The sequence below is a fragment of the Ostrea edulis genome, chromosome 2, assembly GCF_947568905.1.
Source record: "Ostrea edulis chromosome 2, xbOstEdul1.1, whole genome shotgun sequence".
NCBI lineage: Eukaryota > Metazoa > Mollusca > Bivalvia > Ostreida > Ostreidae > Ostrea > Ostrea edulis.
Window position 1 is genome coordinate 101,732,855 of NC_079165.1, and position 21,800 is coordinate 101,754,654.

Consider the following 21,800-nt stretch of genomic DNA (forward strand, 5'->3'; position numbering starts at 1 on the left):
GCAGAAGGTTCCCAGTGATCATTATACGAATATTTGAAATATCAGCATCGGAAGAGCTTTAGTACATGCAAAGATGAAACTTGCATAGTTTTATTTTTCTCTCTAGAACTAGAAAATCAATTGAAGGAGTGTATAATACTAATACTTTAAACACATTCTTCAGACATTAAATTGACTGGCCATCTCTTCATATCATATCAAATCTCCATTGATTCTCTCGCGATACATCGTGGTTTCTTGAAAAAATTTGATGTATGGCAGAAAAATTGAGGGGTGCACATATCAAAAATATGTAATGGTGTGTGACAATTCTGTTCTGTTTTACGGCCGCCAACATGCGGTTAGAGTACAATCTCTGATGCTGGCGAGATACAGTGGGCCACCAGAAGGAAGATAATCCTCAAACTGTACTCCATAATCTACGTAAAATACCAAAAACTTCCCTGCCACCGACTCTTGCTACGCGGGTCATCCGAAATTTAAACATCAAAAGGATTTTAGAATTCAGACTTCACACCACAACTGACAACTACCATGATGACGCCTAAAAGTTCCACGGCGGGAAGGGAGCTGTCTTGTCGCTTTTTATTTAACGGGACATTTTTCTTTTTCGAATGAATTTTATTACAAAGAGTATGCAAAGTGACGATAAGAGGCAGTCTGCATCAAAACCTGGCGAAACCGGAGATCAGAATCAGTTCAAGCGCGTCGCTTGCTTGGCAGTTGTTATTTATGCACTCGCACGCGTGCGCGCTGGTCAGCTTAAGTGTCCAGAGATGTGTTAATATGCCAACAGAGTTCATTTATAGAAATGATGAAACAATTAATTTACTTAGACTCCACTTTTTGTAGAAAATGGGAGGATTATATATTGGATTAACACTCATGCTGACTTTCAATATGGTAAGTACATTTTTATGAAATGATATGATAACATTATGCTACACATATAGCACAAAAGCTTTATCTATTTTTATTGGGAAAAGGGTCTTTTATATAGATACTTATATATACCATATACTTAAAAATAAAATTATCTATAAAATCTGTTTTCAAATAGTTATAGCCATCAACATCCATAATTGAATGCAATTTTGAGCTTGTTAAATATAGCAAATTTAATTTGTTATTATAGAGTTTTTCTTTGATATCCTTTCTCTTTTCTCGTTTTCTATCTCTCTCTCTCTCTATCTCTCTCTCTGATTAATATTTGGAATGCTTCATGAATTAAGACATAGGAAATAGCATTGCAGTCATGAAAAAAGTAATTGATATGTTCCATAAGTACAATCATACTAGAGACAATGATGCCTGGTTATGATTATGTAATAAGCAATATTGTTGAATTTCTATGTGAAATAATGTAAAAATTATACTTCTTTTTGATAGCAATGCATTCCGAGGCCCTAGATTGGTCAATAAAATATGTTGCATCTTATACCCATGTTTATTTGTGATTTGATAGACGGATTGTATGCAAAAACGTATCAGAATTATGCCCTTTTAATTTTCTTGTAGAGCTTAAAATTCTTTTTCAATATCAATATAATAATAGACGATATTAAGATTTTTTTTGGTGCAAGTACGCGCGCTTTGCTGTTCAAAATCATGAAGTTTTACAATTTCATTTTTGTGCGGTTTTAGTGCTTTGATTGAGTGCCATTTTGCGTTTGGTAATCTACCATTTCTTTCTTTTATTTTTCCCAGCATTCATTTAAATCTTAAAACTTGAAATGAAATCTTGTGTGATAGCAATGGAAAAAAAATTCAGACAATCTGCAAGTGAATTAAAATGGAACTTAAAAATAAATACACGCTCATTTTCAATTAGATTTCCTTCTCCCGTCACTATGTTTTTATGTATATAGTCTATAAAATTAAGGTTGTTTAGGCGGTTGAATATACAATGTATGAATGAACTTATCTAAACGTTCGTGTAACCATAAAACCCACACCTGACGAGGAAGTGGTGACGTAATCACTATCTGTGACGGACAATACATGCATTCTACGCCTATGTAGACACTCTTTTATCTCCTTCTTGTTTCGTCCTCCTATCTGCTTTCTAACACCATGTATAAAATCCAGCTGTTTTGCTATAATTTCAATGTTATATTTATAACGAGCTCGTCGAATGATGGAAATGATTTTTATTCTGTGTAATTAAATACGATGAGTGGAGCATTAAATCATCTTCAACCGTATCAGAATTTCCATGCGTTTTGCAGACAAAAGTAAAGTTAGGTTTTCACCCCATTATTCGAAATATTGTATTACTGTTCAGATTTTGATCAGGAATACTACATTTATGTTCAATACCAACATATGGATTAACATATCTAAACCATATGAAATTGTGACATATAGCTTATCATATATGATTTGTAGGGTATATCGCACATATCGTATAATTCATAAAGTCAAAGATTGTTCTTGAACAAATTCTAACTTAAGAAAGAGAAAAAAAATAATAATCGCAGAGCATTAAGTAACTTCTTTTAAAACATGAGTGATTGTTTAGTAGGGATAAGAATTATAGATGAGAGGAAACTTTCTATAATGTTAAACACAAATCACCGGAAACCAAAGAATTACTTAACGTGGAATGGTTTAAATAGGGTAAACCATTTTGCTGATACTGACCAAAACACAGCGAGCTGGACTGTTACAAACCTCTTAATGTACATATTTCAAAATAACGTTGGGGTTATGTGAGTGACTGGAAAAGAAATGATCCCTCGTTAAAGGTATATATGTACACACCTTTACAATGATCTTCTCGTCCAAAACGTACACACCTTTAGAATGAACTTCTCGTACAAAGCGTACACACCTTTAGAATGAACTTCTCGTACAAAGCGTACACACCTTTAGAATGATCTTCTCGTACAAAGCGTACACACCTTTAGAATGATCTTCTCGTACAAATCGTACACACCTTTAGAATGAACTTCTCGTACAAAGCGTACACACCTTTAGAATGATCTTCTCGTACAAAGCGTACACACCTTTAGAATGAACTTCTCGTACAACATGTACACACTTTTAGAGTGATCCTGTTGTAAATGGTGTATGCACCTTTATAGTGATTTTCTCATACCAAGTGTACACACCCCAAAGTGATCCTATCATACAATGTGTACACACCTCAGAGTGATCCTATCTTACATGTACAATGTGTACACAGCTCAGAGTGATCCTGTCATACAATGTGTACACACCTCAGAGTGATCCTATCTTACATGTACAATGTGTACACACCTCAGAGTGATCCTGTCATATATGTACAATGTGTACACACCTCAGAGTGATCCTATCATACAATGTGTACACACCTCAGTGGTCTAGGGAGAGACGGCAAATAATAAGACATAAAATTCTGTGATATAAGGATTCAGATCTCGATGTGATGGATAATTTCAGAAGTTAAACCAGATACAGATCTGGAATACCAGATGTGAAAACTTTGAAATGATTTTCGAGAGCATACGGGGTCATCCGGATGACATACGAGAAATGATTCTATGACATAGGCTGGTAAAGTAGGCCAAATAATCACGTGTGTTTATGTCTTTGACACAACTGGTGTATTCGCGTATAAACATTGAAGCCTTTAATAGATGAGCTCTGTTTAAAGAAAAATGAACTCTGTTTAAAGAAAACTATTCGGTATCGATGAATTTAGGTACAAAGTAATTTCCAACCATCAAATACATTTTTGATAGGAAAAACACTGCTTAGAAATTACGTTTTGATTATATATATCATATACACAAGAATTATAGGTTCAATCTTATATTTGATTGTTGATTCTTCAAATAATATATCTTAGTAACAAATTAATTATAAAATAAGTATGTTGCGATATTAAGAATTTTTTTTATCAATTAGCGCAATATACCTGTTACATTGTATCAACGTCAGAAAGTTGCAATTTTCCTTAAACAGCATTATCAAATTTTCACAAAAACTGGTTATAACGATATAATAATATTCATAACAATTTCATTAAACCGTTTCTTTAAAATATATACAAAATGTGAAAAATAAAGGAAATCTATCGCATAATGGACTAATGAAATCAGAGTTATTGCCCTTGGATTCAATATTTTGAAACATATTAATTTCTCATACCAAGTCAAATAACGTCATAAACGTTATTCACGAGACACGATCTTTATCACACGTTCAACGAAGCCGATGGCATTTTGGTGAATTTTGTAGACCGTATTCTTAGGACTGATTGTTTGATTGTGTTTTGTTTAACGTCTCTCTCGAGAATTTTTCACTCTTATGAAAATGTCACCAAGACCGGCGAAGGGCTTCAAAATTAGGCCTTTGCTCAGCACTTTCGGCTATTGAGCAGTGAGGGTCCTTTAGCGTGCCACACCTACTGTGACACAGGACATCCATTTTTAAGGTCATCTCCGAGGACCCGTGACAATCACACCTGATGCCGAGCGTTTGGCGATGGAACTGTTACTACCTGTTTTAACGACTTAGGTCTGTCGCAGTCGGGATTCGAACCCCAGCCTTCCGCATGTGGGGCAAACGCTTTAATCTCTAGGCCACCGCGGCGATTGTTTGAAAGCAAACAAGAACATTTAAAATTAAAAACCAACATACGAATCGCAATATTACAAACAAATCACGTTTATATATATAACTTAGACTTTTGAAATATTCTATACCTGCCGTGTCTGTCTGTACTAAATAAAAAACAATCACAATCACAAACGGGATGATTTCAGCTTCTCCATCGTCAACTTCCCATATTTATGTAGCAATATTCCATTATCACCTGCATATGGTGTTTATATATCTCAACTGATTCGATATGCAAGAGCTTTTTCTGCGTATAGTCAATTTTTAAATCGAGGTGAGCTACTGACAAACAAGTTGATGGTACAGGGGTTTCAACAGTTTCGATTGAAGTCAGCATTTCGTTGTTTTAACGATCTAATTCGTCAATAGAACCTATCATTGGGTCAAATGCTGTCTGACGTGTTTCATACCGATTGTTAAGCCGTTCTTGGCACACTGATTTTGACTACGGATAACTCCGTTTACCTGATCAGGATATAGGGCTCACGGCGGGTGTGACCGGTCAACAGGGGATGCTTACTCCTCCTAGGCACCTTATCCCACCTCTGGTGTGTCCAGGGGTCCGTGTTTGCCCAACTATCTATTTTGTATTGCTTGTAGGAGTTATGAGATTGATCACTGTTCGTTATCTTCACCTTTCTTTAAAGAATAACATATACAATAAATGACAGTAAAGGGAACACAAACTATTATTGAAATATAAGTAAAAGTAACCTACAAGTAAAATGTACAGAAAATGTATAATGACAAATTGCCACATCGCAAAATTTGCGCATGAGAACAAAAAATACGTCATCTGACATATTATGACTAGTGAAAAATTATGGCATATTTGGCATATAAACAATAGACCAAAACACATGTACAACTTGGAAAAAATCAAAAAAGGGGGCGTTTAAAGGCCGTTCACAAGATTTTTTACAATAACTTTTGAAAAAGACTCCAACAAAATTTATGTTCCTGTCATGCATAAATCTTATTAAGGATGTCGATCCCTAATACACACATACCGATGATTGAAACATCGGTAAACTTCGGAAGGTGACAGAGTTAGCGTTCTTATAAACCGGAAGTGATAGAGTTATTGGTCTTTACGCGCACAAATGGCGACTGCCACACAAAATCTTATGACGTCACAGGAGATTATTTCACTCATATAGAGATGCCACCATTGCCGGTGAAGGGCTGCAAAATTTCTAAGGCCTATTCTCAAGGCTTACGGCCTTTGAGCAAGGAGGGATCTTTATCGGTCACACCTGCTGTGACATGGGGCCTCTGTTTTTGCGGTTTGGTCCGAAGGACCGCCCTATTTAGTCGCCTCTTAAGAACAAGCAAGGGGTACTGAAGACCTATTCTAACCCGGATCCCCACGGGCAAACTTACGTTTTTTTAAAAAAAAGTACAGTTCGCTCCAATGATTACGCAATTGAGTCACGTGGTTTGCTCTTCATCAGCCGAAAAATGATGGGGACTACCTATAATGCCTCCGGAAAAATGTCGTCGTCACTGCGGTATACTTCATTGACAATCCCGTAATTAAAATAATTAGATTGTTTAGAATTAAAGTACCATAAACGTTTTTAAATTCCAGACAAGCTTTCTCATAGCTTCAAACGTTTTGTTTTTGCTTAGTTTGAGAGAAGAAGAAAAACATTGCAGCTAATATGACGTCACAATTTGTAACTGTTTATATCAAACGCGTTATATTTCCCGCGTTAAATGAAGAGGTGGATAAAAGTCGTGTTGCAAGATGTTAATGAACTTCGCTCGTCTCAACGGTCACACCGTACAACATATTATAAAAAGTGTGAGTTAGTGTACATTTTAAAAGAATTATGGTTAGCGTTAAAATTGGCATGTACTAATATTGTGACCATTGTCTGAATTTTCTCTGTTGCCAGTTGGCAATGCATCAAATTCACTCATGGATGCCATCGTATTTCATCCGAGATCTATGTCGAGTGCGCGAGACATTCGAGGAGTTCCGATTGCTTCACATACACGTAGTGCGAAGAGCGCACGGAACTCTGGGTAGAGAATGCGAAAGTACAGATTATGGCAGTGCGTATGTTGTAAAGCTACGATGATTCTAGAACGAGCCTACGACGATTCCTGATGTCTCACAACAGCAAATAATATGTTTACGGTGTGACCGTTGAGACGAGCGAAGACCGGGACGTCTTACAAGACGACTTGAGCCAATTCATTTAACGCGGGAAATATAACGCGGTTGCTGTAAACAGTGCATTGTGACGACATCATTAATTGCGATTGTTTTTCTTTCAAATCAAGCAATTATCCACAACAAAACGTACGCAGGTATGGGAAAGCTTGTCTAGAATTTAAAAGCATTTGTGGTGCTTTCCAAACTATTCATTTATTTTATATACGGGGTTGTCAATGAAGTATACCGCAGTGACGGCGACATTTTTCCGGAAGCATTATGGGTAGTCCCCATCATTTTTCAGCTGATGAAGAGCAAATCACGTGACTCAATTGCGTAATCATTGGAGTGAGCTCGTCGCTTTGCGACGCAAGCTTCGCTCGCTAATATGTCATACGGCGTGAAAGTGTTTGAGGGCGAAGCAAACAATATTGGCATTAGTATCTAGATCCATAACAGGACAAAAAAATTCCCAAAATATTAGAGGGCGAAGCCCTCTCACGGCCCAGAGCGGAGATCTCCCTATAGGTAACACGTATATACATGTTTAAAAGGAAAATAATGAAAAATTAAACCATACCTATGGAACTTGAAAAGTTTGGTACCAATGGCGTCGATTCGAATATTAGCGCGTGGACATGTACATTGTATTCCTCCATTTTGAATCTCGTCTACCCTAGTTCACGTCGTTCTGAGATGTTACATAAAATCCGTAAAAGCATGTAAATCTTATTTCCTTAATCATATATAATCACTCCACGATTAACGCCATTTTTTTTGTTGTGGTTCAAACGCTATGTATGTAAATTTGCTAAATAACGACGCTGAATATGACGTCACAATGTACTGTTAACATCAATTTGCGTTATATTTCCCGCGTTCAATATATATGCGGATCAAATGTCCAAAATTAGGATGCTTTGATACAGCTCCGTCCGCGTGCTAACTTCGGGTTGTTTTTGTCCTGTTTTGGATATAGATACTAATGCCAAAACTTTTTTGCTTCGCCCTCAAACACGGTCACGCCGTAAAACATATTAGCACCTAACGTGTGAGGACAGAGCTCATTTAAAGTATATAACTTTAGACATTTTTGATCCGCCTATTCTCATTGAACGCTGGAAACTATGCAACTGATGTAAACAGTGCATATATTCAGCGTCGGTGTTTAGCAAATACACAAACATTGGAGACATGGGGTTGATCAAGGAGTGATTATCTTTGATTAAGAAAATAAGATCGACATGCTTTTACGGATTTTATGTAACATCTCAGAACGACGTGAATTTGGGTACACGAGATTCAAAATGGAGAAATACATGTCCATGCGCTAGTATTCGAATCGACGTCATTGGGACCAAATTTTTCAAGTTCCATAGGTATGGTTTAATTTTTCATTATTTTTCTATATTTTCCTTTTAAACAAGTATATACGTGTTACCTATAGGGAGAGCTCCGCTCTCACGGCCCTTCGGTAAAAAATTGTTTCGTTCCTTTTTTTTTCTTTCTTTTAGTTGAAATCATATGCCGGTACATTGGTAGAAAATTCCCAATTTGTTCGATTTTGACGCTATTTTTCCCAACTGAATGGGTACCAGTCCCAGTGGGTAGAAAACCCCCCGCTACAGTACAAAATAGAGTTGGGCAAACACGGACCCCTGGATATACCAAAGGTGGGATCAGGTGCCTAGGAGGAGTAAGCATCCCCTGTCGACCGGTCACATCCGCCGTGAGTCCTATATACGGAGTTGTCCGTAGTCAAAATCAGTGTGCCAAGAACGGCCTAACAATAGGTATGAAACATGTCAGACAGCATTTGACCCAATGATAGGTTGTATTGACAAACTAGATCGTTATAACGACCATAGACTTTGCGAAATTCTGACTTTAAAAGAGACTGTTGGAACCCCTGCACCATTAACTTGTTTGTCAGTAGCCTGCTTCAATTTAAAAATATATTTTGTGAGTAACAACTATAGGAATATATAGAATACATATATAGGTCCTCAATACCCCTTGCTTGTCGTAAAAGGCTGCTAAATGGGATAGTCCTTCGGATGAGACCGCAAACATCAAAGCCACGTGTCACAAAAGGTGTACAATAAAGATCCCTCCCTGCTCAAAGGCCGTAAGCGCCGAACAGAGGCCTTTTTGCAGCCTTTCATAGACATTGGTGACGTCTCCGAGTGAAAAATCATCCGGTGAAACGTTGAACTTAACCAACCTTCCAAATAAAAAACAAATAATGTAAAGTTGTGGAAAAAATGCATGAGATAACACCATCCCTATCAGTCGGTGAGGTTGTTTAAAACTGTCAAGATATTCAAGTACACAAATATAGCCCTCCCCCCCCCCCCCCCAAAAAAAAATCCGACGTACCGACCTATTTTTTTTTTCTTCAGCAGGTTACCGTAAACACACATATTATTTCGGCCTAAACACTGGCGTATAGCTACAAACTTAATGGGGTGGGGTACAGGAGATTACCAAATTATTAGCTCACCTGAGCTGAAAGCTTTTCTGATCACCCGTTGTCCGTCGTCTGTCCGTCCGTCCGTCTGTCTTTAAACTTTTCATACTTTCGAGTTCTTCTCCAGAACAACTGGGCCAATTTCAACCAAACTTGGTACAAATCATCCTTAGGTGAAGGAGATTAGATTTTATACAAATGAAAGACCATGTCCCCTTCAAAGGGGAGATAATCACCAAAATGCAAAATAGTATGGGGTCATTTAAAAATCTTCTCAAGAGCCACTGGGCCAAAAAAGGTGAAATTTCCAAGAAAGTCTCTTGACATAGCGGATATTCAAGTTTTTAAAATCATGACCCCATGTGGTAGGATGGGGCCACAATAGGGGATCCAATTTTTTTTTTACATGCGAATACTAGTATATAGGGAAAATCTTTAAAAGGCATCTTCTTAAGAACCACTAGGCAATAGGAATGGAGATTTACATGAAAGCTTTCTGGTATAAAGTAGGTTTAAGTTTGTTCAGATCATGTTCCCCGGAGGTAGGTTGGGACTGCAATATGGGATCAAAGTTTTACATGCTGATATATAGGAAAATCATCTTCTCCAGAACTAATGGGCTAATTTCAACCAAACTCAGTACAGATCATCATTGGGTGAAGGGGAATCGAATTTGTTCAAAGGAAGGGTTATTCCCTCTTCAAAGGGGAGATAATTACAAAATGCAAAAGTAGGATGGGATCATTTAAGAAGCTTCTTCTCAAGAACCACTGGGCCAGAAAAGCTGACATTTACATGGAAGGTTCTTGACATAGTGGAGATTCAAATTTGTTAAAATACCCCCTCCCAGGGTAGGATGGGGCCACAATAGGGGATCAAATGTTTACATATGAATATATAGAGAAAATCTTTGAAAGTCTTCTTCTCAAGAACCACTAGGGAATAAGAGTGGAAGTTTACCTGAAAGCTTTCTGGTATAAAATAGATTCAAGTTTGTTGAGATCATGCCCACTGGTGGTAGGATGGGGCCATGATAGGGGTTCAAAGTTTTACATACAAATATTTAGGGGAAATCTTTTAAATTCTTCTTCCCAAGAACCACCGAGCCAGAAAAAATTACATGAAAGCTTCATGACATAGTGCAGATTCAAGTTTGTAAAATTCATGGCCCCCGGGGGAAGGTTGGGGCCCCAATAGGGATCAAAGTTTTAAATGCGAATGTGTAGGCAAAATCTTTAAATATGGGTTAAAGAGACCCAGGTGAGCGATGTGGCCCATGGGCCTCTTGTGTTTTCAAAATTCCATTCATTGATAAGGAAATGGATTTTATTTGAGTGCATCAAAATCTGAATAGTTTGCTTCAATCATGACAGTTGTTAGGAAGTTAAATTTTCGAAAACTTTCAAACCAGTAACTGGCACTGCCATGAAATCAAGACTTGACATTTACCCTACTTTTAGATGAACTTTAATTTTAAATTACTTTCGCCAGAAAGGTGAGAAAGTCACCTTTATCACATGTTACTCTCTTACCTGACACGTGCGGCAATCAACATTAAAAAATCTATGCACGTTTATTTTAGAAATATATAGTCGGCTAGTCAGTCCTCCATGCCTTCCATGTCTCTTTCCATTATAACATACTTTGTATATATTGTATATTTAAGTCTGCAGATTTTCTCTTATATAACCTCTGACAAGTGTATAGCTGTAATGATATGTATGTTCCTCATGTACCATTATTATGGTTTGAGTGAATAAACTTACAATCACCTTTGTTATGAGTAACTTTTACCTGACAGGCAAGGCATTCAACTTTATCACGGATAGTTCTGACATGACTAGAGAGACAATACACTTTGCCAGGGGTAACGTTCAATTGACTGGTTAAACATTCACCTTTGTCACAGGTAACTTCACCTGACAGGCTAGGCAATCACCTTTGTCACAGTTAACTTCACCTGACAGGCTAGGCAATTACCTTTGTCACAGGTAACTTCACCTGACAGACTAGGTAATCACATTTGTCACAGGTAACTTCACCTGACAGGCTAGGCAATCACCTTTGTCACAGGTAACTTCACCTGACAGGCTAGACAATCACATTTGTCACAGGTAACTTCACCTGACAGGCTAGACAATCACATTTGACACAAGTAATGCTTACCTGATAAGTGAGGTTCAGTTCAGTTTATTTCACTCAAACCATGGAAAGGTACATGAGGCAATCATCTTTCTCACTTACCTGAGAGGTGAAAAAATCACCTTTGTCGCAGGAAACTGTTACCTGGCAGGTGAGGTAATTACCTTTGCAAAATAATCCTTTATAAAATATAATTTCTCCAACAGAAATTTAAATTTCCTAAGGGATTATTTCTTACAAAGTTCTGCTACCTTTAACCTGTTATTTTTCCTATTTCTGTATATCCTAATACTACAAAGTTTAGAATTCCTACAGAAAGTCTCTTTGGAAAGGACTGTATATGATGTGGGGCTATTAAAATGACTTTTTTAAAGCATGTTTTACATTACGAGGGTTTTTTGTTTTTGATGAAGAGTGCAGCTTTTTATCAAACATTTGTATGTTACACATTGTTAAATCTAATTTGTAAGTAACAACTACAGGAACCATTCACTAGAGAAAAATGACAAGTGAATGAAAGTAGAAATAATGGTAGAGAAAATTCAGTATCGAAAAGTGCTAGTGATCCATGATCATGAAGTCTGTATGGCCTTATCTGTCAAGAACCACTCGACCAATTTCATCTAACCTGATCACGGGGCTCAGGTGATCCTAGTCTGTGTTATTAGAGCGCTATGTCCTGCATAAACAGGTAACGGAAAACGAGCGAATATTGGATGGAGTGTCCAAGTATCTTCAGTAAAAAATAAATCATTGACAGGGCCGTAAATTACATGGAGGCGGAGGAGGCAGCTGCCTCCTCCAACTTTTGAGCCAAAAAAAAATTAAAATTTAAAGTTCATTAGAATTTATGTTGTTTCCAATAACTAAGAACATGATACCTCCCTTAAAAAGCATTCCAAATCTTTCTTTTAGAATGAGTTATTCAAGTAACATCTTAGAAGGCCCTAGAATCAAGGATTTTGCACGAAACGTGTTCAGTGTGCACAAAATGTGCTCAGCGTCTGGGGGCCTGGGCGGCCCACAGACCCCCGCCTAATTTCCTGCCTCCTCCAAATTGAAGGTTAATTTACGGCCCTGATTGACCCTGAGCAATCTAAACGTATACGAGACCTTCTTAAGAAGATTTGCGTTTGTTCAAAATATGAACCCGGGGCCAGGGCGGGACCACAAAAAAGTATGAACCCGGGGCCAGGGCGGGATCACAAAAAAGGTTTAAAGTCAGAGAAACACGCAGAGATATTCTATTTAAACGCTTTCCGCAAAATTCAAAAGTATAGCATGTCAAACATGCAAGTCTCCTCATGTAGTGTAGATTCAGATTTGTCTACATATAACCCCCGTGACCAAGGTGAGACAGCATTGGAATATGTAGGGAAATTACTCGATAAAAAGTCCAACAAATTCGCAGGGATATAATTTGTCAAATCAAAATGTATAAATGTAGTATAGATACAATTGCTAAGCAGCTATTTGGGGGGGGGGGGTCCTTTTGAGGTGTTTTAGAATTAGTGTTGCATATCTTCTCAAGCGAGGTATCCGATTTTCTTACTCCGACAATTGCATGGCTTGAGAAGACGAGCATGATACAGAGATTTATATCCACTCTCAGTGATGGATGTAGAGGGGGTTACGGGGGTTGTAAACCCCCTTTGATTAGATATCTTTTTCAAAAAATGATTATCATTTTTTCATTTTTTGGGGGCAAAAAGATACAAAATTGGGGTGTACCCCCCTTATATTTTCTGGATCTGAAGCTGACTCTCATACGTGAAATGTAATGTTGCACATCTAGTAGTGACCTTAACTTGTTCCAACCTATACCTGTACAGCTGACATATATGTGATATAACCGCATGTTTTATGTAAACTATCATGTGAATCTTTTTTTGTACTATATGATCTATCATAATCAATAATAAGTGGATGTTCTTAATAATAAAGAACTTGAAACTGGTGGCACCATACCCTCGGAGCCAGAGCGGGATATAAGGCTGATAGACAAAATTTTCCTTTGGGAAAGATGCAATTTGTCTTAATTACTAATCGAGTCTGTCATTAATTCTCACATAATCAAAACAGTTAGGTGGTTAATTCTTGTAGTTATTGCTCATATTTTAAAAATAATCAAAGAAAGGTTAGTTTTTAATTATTTAACATTTTATGCTTCAACTAAATGTGTTGAATGAAAGAGTATTGCTATACAAACTATAAGGTCATAGAAAACACTGAATGGGGAAGAATTATATGCACAAGATTCTGATTCTCGCCGCTTTGTTTGACCATACAAAAATGAGTATTTCTGGAGGAAATAAATTATGTGCTGTTTGATAACAGAAATGTAGAAGAGAAGCCTTGGTTTTTTAAATATTGTACTCTTTGGCAAAGCAATTATTAGCTGATACCACCTGCCTCAAATTTATGACATTGTGGAATGGCAAAATAAAAAAATTAAAAAAACAACCAAAAAAAAAAAACAAAAACAAAAACAAAAACAAAAAAAACAAATAAAAACACCAAAAAAAAAAAAAAACAACAACAAAAAAACAACAACAGTGTATGTGTAGGTGTACACGTATCAACACTTCGCCGCGAGTTACGTCCCTTTGTGGGGTAAGCCAAAGGTCAATCGGTGAAAAACCAAGTTTTCCTTCTTTACCTTACCAAATATAAGATGTTATTACTTTGAATTTTAGCCAATTACCAAGTTTTCATACAAGTTAATGGGTTGCCCTAATCTGGGGCATTATTGTAGTTGACTGCAATTGATGGCAAAATAACAGATGTCAAAGCTACAGATAGGAAAATTACAAAGGCCAACGTAGGGAAATACGATTTTTATCCGGGAGATGGCGGACAAGGGACATAACTTTCGCGAAGCGTTGATACGTGTAATTAGAAAATTACAAAATTGCTGTAAGTGACGATTTTTCTCCTATTCTATATTATTTCTACAAACCCATAAGTACAAATGATGGGTCACGAAGCGCAAACGCAGTATCTGATCTACACAATTGTCAGTGCCGCTTTGAGTATTGTATCACGTGATTTTGTTGAACGTGTACATACAAGTAATATGAAATGTATTCGTATTAATAAACATATTCTACATGTAATGATTTTTGGATGTACCGGTAGATCTCAAAAGTTAAATATAATAAAGACAAGAATTAACCTCATGATGTTAGAATGAGTAAATCTATGATAAAAAATAAAACGAATCATAGAATTCATAATATATCATTGTAATGACTTAGAATTGGTAATTCAGATTTTAGAATTTAAAAAAAACTCAATTAGAATATGAAAATATGACGAAATGTTAAGTTTGGTTGATAAAAATATTAAGTATATGGTATATTATTACTGTATATAATTATGTAGATTCAAACCTGCTGAATCTGAAATCGTGTAAAACTTTCTATATCCGGCTGGCATTTTGGCAACAGTATTAGGATAAACATTGGGGATTCCTGTGAGCGCTAATGTACCTTCTTTACAGATGCATGTTCTCCTGGGATGAAAAAAGAACTCTTATATTTATATAGAGAATGACAGTACGTATTTAGCCTTCTACTTTGACCCACCCCCGCTGTAGTGTAATGGCAGAGGTTTCACTTTCTGAGCTTTTGGTTCGTGTCTGTACTTCAACAAACGCAATTCGCTAAAATGGGTATCGATAACTGCAATAATGTAGCCCTCTCCGATTTCTTTTTTTTTTTTTTTTTTTTTTTTTTTTTTTTTTTGAGAGGGCTGCAACTCCTTAGGATCTCCGTAATGGAGGAAATGCGGATATGATTCACTCCCGCAACATTTTCGATCATTCTGAACATTTGCTGACTTTCTTTACGTAAATAAAATGATATTCTATGTTTCTTAGTCACTATATAAATTTTCATGCTGTAACTTACGATTTGTGAGGCTCTGTTCTACCGTTTTCAACAATTTCGATATATTCCAATTTCTTGATTCATATTTGTGCGCCATGTTTGATGTACTGAAGTTTTAATTTCCGATTGTCAAGTTATTTGCATATGCCATATAAGGTAGTATTTACATCAATAGCTCGAGTAACTACATTTTCGCGCTGATTGTCAATGTCTAGGTAACCCTTGGGGATCCGGGTTAGAATAGGTCCTCAGTATCCCTTGCTTGTTGTAAGAGGCGACTAAATAGGGGCGGTCCTTCGGATGAGACCGCAAAAACTGAGGCCCCATGTCACAGCAGGTGTGGCACGAAAAAGATCCATCCTTGCTCAAAGCCCGTGAGCGCCGAGCATAGGCCTAAATTTTGCAGCTTTTCACCGACAATGGTGACATGTCCTTATGAGTGGAATATTCTCGAGAGGGACGTTAAGCAATATACAATCAATCAATCAATCAATGTTTAGGTTTTTCAGTAGATCCACCTACGAAATCTCGCGATAACAAGCATGGTGGAGCAGACGAAGAATTTTGTATGTTGTACATGATATTTAAGGACAAACTCCTTTATTAGACATGCCCGAGCACAAAGTTGGAATTCCTTTTGGTGTAAACAACGTTTGGGACTAATACACGGAGCTTATTATCAGTTATTCATAAAATTATTTTGCATCATTATGGAGATCCTATGGAATTGTAGCCCTATTCCGAAAACGTCAGAAAAAAAAAATCGAATAGGGCTACATTATTGCAGCTAAGGTATCGACTGCATGTTCCTGTGTAAGTCACCTATAAATGGAGCTCCGTCACTGTAGGCGTTTGCATTGGTACAACTCTATTGATGAGAGCAAAAATCCATTTGTGGCACTTGGACATGATGAAGTGTTGATATGTGTGAAATATTCTCAAAGGAACGTTAAACAACAATTGATTTGATCTCATGTGTATTTTACTTAATAATAATCTATCATGAATTTTACTTTAACCTTAAGGTGAATTTTCCATTTTTATGTGGCACGATTGAAGCATCCCAATCTGTGAACAGTATCCCGACCTGTGGACAGTATCGTAACCTATGAACAGCGACCTAATCTAAGAACAGTATCCTAACCTGTGAAGAGTGTCCTAATCTAAAAGCAGTATCCTAACCTGTGAACAATGATCTAATCTAAGAACAGTATCCTAACCTGTCAACAGTATCCCACTCTGTGGACAGTATCCCACTCTGTGAACAGTATCCCAACCTGTGGACAGTATCGTAACCTATGAACAGCGACCTAATCTAAGAACAGTATCCTAACCTGTGGACAGTATCCCAATCTAAAAACAGTACCCTAACCTGTGAACAGTACCCTAACCTGTGAACAATTACCTAATTTAAAAACAGTATCCTAACCTGTGAACAGTGCCCTAATCTAAGAACAGTATCCTAACCTGTGAACAGTATCTTAACCTGTGAATAGTACCCTAACCTGTGATCAATGACTTAATCTAAAAACAGTACCCTAACCTGTGAACAGTACCTCAACCTGTGAACAGTGTCCTAATCTAAGAACAGTATCTTAACCTGTGAACAATATCCTAACTTGTGAACGGTATCCTAACCTGTGAATAGTATCCTAACTTGTGAACAGAATTCTAATATGTGAACAGTATCTCAACCTTTGAACAATATCCTAATCCACGTACAGTATCCTAAAATCTTTTTTAGATAACAAAGTACTGATTATCTGGAGATCATGCTTCCGTACGTTAACAAATTGTATCTATGGTTGTCGCAACCCCTCTTTAACTGAAATACTTGCATTCGCTACCAGACGTTTATGTTAGAAGAATCTTTCACGAGGAAAAACAAATAAGCACATGTACTTAAAAAGAAATCAGGAAAGTGAATGGCGGATATGATATCTCATTTATCTCAGTAGTGTACAACATTTCACTTGGCAGAGCTTCACCCAAGATATACCCTACAAAATGAAAGAAGAAGAAAACCTATTTATCATAAATTACACATATTTCACTGCAGAAACTAGCCGGCAATCGCGTCTTGATATCGAGTTTATGTTAACATGCACTCTGCAGATAGGGGAGATTATATCGTGTAACCAGACCCAAATCCTGCCCTTGCCATCCATCTGCAAGTTGTATTGTGAATTCAGATCCTGAAAAATCGGTGAATTTATTGCTTGCTTGTTTTTAAAATGCCAAAGAGCAAAGTCTTCTATGATAATTAATTCGATACTCTACGTTTCTATCTGATATTTATGGTGGAGTCAGCACTTTTTTGAATATATATATATATATATATATATATATATATATATATATATATATGTCCCGATGAATGCTATGCACTTTTAATTGTTGCTTCTTACTGCACCGTCTGACATGGCATTTTTACTCCGGAAGATTAATTGTTACTGAAGTATAAATCTTTATAAATTCAATCTTCTCGGTAGCTAATTCCATAACAGTCTCCAGTCGTCCATCTATAATTATAATGTAGCCGTTGGTCTCTGGTCTTAAGCACCGATATTATACTGATGCATTATAATACATGATTCTCTTTATTTTCAGGTTGTAGGAACGGGGCGTTTGGAGGTTTCAATTTTAGCAGTCTTCAATGAGAGTGGACAGATGGCAGAGGGAAATTGTTGCTTGGAATCACGTGATGATGGTTCATGCCCCTCACTTTGTCACACTTTATTCACTATCTGTCTCCAGCACTACACCGTTAATATCCCAGAATTCCCTTCGTGCACGTACGGACGTGCCGTTATCCCTGTTATCAACAGCACTTCGGTTGGTGGCACGGCTGCGACAAAAAACACATATTTAGTCAAAATTCCATTCCAGTTTTCTTGGCCAGTAAGTATCAACATCGAACTATTTCCTATCTTTTATATCTTCCATTGTATAGTTTTATCTCCTTCATGATATTTGTTGGTAGCCATCAGAAGGTGCGTGGACTTTTCAAGATAGATGAACTATGAATGGAAACTAGTGCTCACGTAAATCAAACACACACGGGCGTTACTTGCATGACGTCATTTTTCTGGAAGAAAAGAGTGAGATACGTGACGTGATAGCGTCGCCCCCGCCTGGCAGGAACCTATTTCGACTCACTCGTCATCGGCATATAGGTACCCCTGCCATTCAGTTCGCGTTAACCTTCGATAAACACTATCGTGCTTCAATCGAAACCGCGGATCTGTCGTGGCACCCTATTCTATATTAAGTAACAGAAGAACAAATTACTTATTTAATCATGGGTTTAACTTTTATAAAGATCGAGGCCTCTGCATCTGGAAACATTCTCAAAGCAGTAACACCGGGTGTACAAACATTAAAACGTGTTATTAAAATTATTTATTAAATGCGCTATCTATCGTTTCCTAGTGTGTGTTTAAAAAAAAAAATAATCTCTAGTTTCAATCTGCGAAATTGTACAATACAATGCAATACCATGTGAAGGCTAGGTTTTAAAGAAATGTATGGAATGGGGAAGACTTATCTTGAAGGGAATGGTTGATGACATTGCCGTATTCAATGATTCATTAAAAGAATGATCCTACAACGCACACTTTCTTGAATTAATTGTGCATCATACAATGAAAATGCAAATCTATTACAGAGCGTTTACTCATGCTATGACTTCCACAGACGATAATAGATGCGTATCCGGTAGATACCAAGGGATTAAAAGATGAAATGTCAAGGTCATTTATATCACTGATATATCTAGTGTAGATTGTAGTGGTCCTGGTTTGAATTACATCACAGACCCGAACTAGTTTTTATAACCCTGATTTTAAAGGTTAACAGAAAGGTCATCTTTCTTGCGGTAAAATTGTAGACGCCCATGCCGGAACCGCGCGAGGGAGTCTGGTACCTGTATATCTCCCAAAATCCTTAGAAAAATACTTTATATTTATTTTATCTATTGAAAATATACTAGTATTTCATGGTGTTTTTTTATCTCTCTCTCTCTCTCTCTCTCTGTCATCAACTGATCTTCTTATCGACTGACCGTAACAAACGCCGACAAACCACGTGAGTGACACAGGGGGCACCTTGTGTTACACTATGACGAAGTTCCTTCGAGTGACGTTTGAGTTCAGACTTCTCTTACGTCATCTAACGTCTAAGTTTTGTCAGAAATTTAAATACAGGCCAATACCTGTCATGTCACGCAATTTCAGTTCAATTAATTTTAAAGCATATTTTTAGTGATTGCGTGAATGATGAGCAAAGGAAAGTTGTTTCGGCGCTCTGGTGATAAATTTCCAGACGTTATCGATTCTCATGGAGCGCAGGGAGAGATGAATTAATTGATGGTATTCGTTGCATCATCTTGAAAGATAAGATAATCTAATCGGATATGTTGAAAACGTACTAGTAATAAAAAATCCCTAAAGTCAAGAATTTATCGTTCAAATTTTCTTTTTAATCGCTTCTGATAATAAGGTCGAAGATGAATATTTAAGGGTTTAATATTGATTGCTGCAGAAATATACCGCCGCCGCAGACCTCTGTTTGCCCTCTCCAATATTATGCAATACGGATGGCGTTATGAAAGCATAAGGTGTAATAGGAATATATGTAGACTTGCACCTTGGTTAGTTTTTCCTGTAAATAATGTAATCTTTCATCGCTTCAAGTGTTTTTAATGAGCAGGAAACTAAAGCCTTCAACAAGCCATCACTTATCACAATAACCAGGGAAACCCCAGCAAATCTACGGTCACGGTCCCTCGTAGTGGTAAATCTGTAAATTTTCACGTTTTTCGTCCCTTTTATTGAAGACTGCAAAACGAATGAGCGAACTGTTCAATTCCCCCCTCAAATACGCTGTTATATAGTTTTTCAACAAAGATACGGTATATATAAATATGTGTGTATATAAAGCACAGAAATAGCAATGAACTCTTAAATGAACATAACTGCCCTAAGTAAAGAAATATTTAATATAAAGCACAGAAAATTTCACTTTATTTGGATAACCACTTCCGCCCCTACCCGGGGTTGAACTCACGACCTACGGAACCAAATCTCCTAGCAGCATGTAGTATATACACTGTATAGTATATATATATATATATATATATATATATATATATAAGAAACAGTGACATAGGAAGATCGGTGTTTGCAAAACGTGGACCGTAGGCATCTCTTTCTAACAGAAACTTGGTATTCTGGGTTGAAATAAAAATGTGTAGTAAAACGGATTTTTTAAAAATCTTGAAACATGCAAAATCTTTTATTTTTAGTTCACCTGAGCTGAAAGCTCAAGTGAGCTTTTCTGATCGCTTCTGTTGTCTGTCCGTCTGTAAACGTTTTACATTTTCGACTTCTTCTCCAGAACCACTTTGCCATTTTCAACCAAATTTGGCAAAAAGCATCCTTGAGTGAAGGACTTTCTGTTTTCTTGAAGAGTCATACTCCCTTAAAAGGGGAGATAATCACAAAAATACAAAATAGGGTGAGATCATTTAAAAATCTTCTCTAGAACCTCTGGGCCAGAAGAGCTGAAATTTAAGTGAAAGCTTTCGGACATAGTGCAGATTCAAGTTTGTTAAAATCATGACTCCCGGGGGTAGGATGGGGCCACAATAGGGGATCAAAGTTTTATATACAAATATATGGGGGGAAATCTTTTAAAATCTTCTCAAGAAAAACCTGGCCAGAAAAGGTTTTTTTTACATGAAAGATTCCTGACATAGTACAGATTCAAGTTTGTAAAATTCATAGCCCCTGGGGTAGATTGGGTCCCCAATAGGGATCAAAGTTTTACATGCGAATATATAAGGAAAACCTTTAAATATGGACCAAGGCGACTCAGGCGAGCGATGTGGCCCATGGGCCTCTTGTATATCTGATCTTATTGCTAGAGTTGTACTGATATAGGCCTAATGGAAATGAAATATTTGTTGCTTTGACCTTTAACTTCATAATTAAGATTCTTCCTTATATTTGATCTAGACTTTAAAGTTCAAATTTAACAGGGGCACAATCTGGTGTAGATAACGTTCGAGTTTCATACTAATCCAGTGACATAGATCTGACAACAAAATATTTAATTTCAAGGATATATAGAAGAATTGATGCTCACCAACCTTGAATGTCATTTTCGTTTCAAAAAGCTCAGTGCAACTTCACAAACGATGTATATCTTAAGATATGAACAATGATACACTACTTCCTTTGACGAGAGTTGCTGAGATGAATATATTGTCATATAAAAATGTATAAAATGAATAAATTAGACTCCATAAGATTAATTATTTTTAATTATATAATACTAGAACTATTTATCACAAATCATAAAGAACGTTTTATTTAATTCTCTGAACATTAGTTTATGAAACTTACAAACAAAGATACATTGCTGGATCCAGTAAGTGCTCTACCAACCCCCTATCTTTGCTCCTCACGAAAAATATTAACAGCTGTGAAGGAGAAACTTCAAACTGTGCGACTACATATGCCAGAAG

At 36.9% G+C, this 21,800-nt stretch overlaps 1 protein-coding gene across 1 annotated transcript in view; it reads left to right on the top strand.

The window, feature by feature from the left end:
* Positions 1–284: 284 nt before the first annotated feature.
* The window catches only part of LOC125681325 (delta-like protein 1), a 29,934-nt gene continuing 8,418 nt past the window's right edge, over positions 285–21,800 (top strand). Inside the window, exons 1-2 of the mRNA XM_048921361.2 lie at positions 285–903; positions 17,882–18,172. Of these exons, the coding sequence (XP_048777318.2) occupies positions 856–903; positions 17,882–18,172 (339 nt within the window). The 5' untranslated portion in view covers positions 285–855. The remainder of the gene's footprint in view (positions 904–17,881; positions 18,173–21,800) is intronic.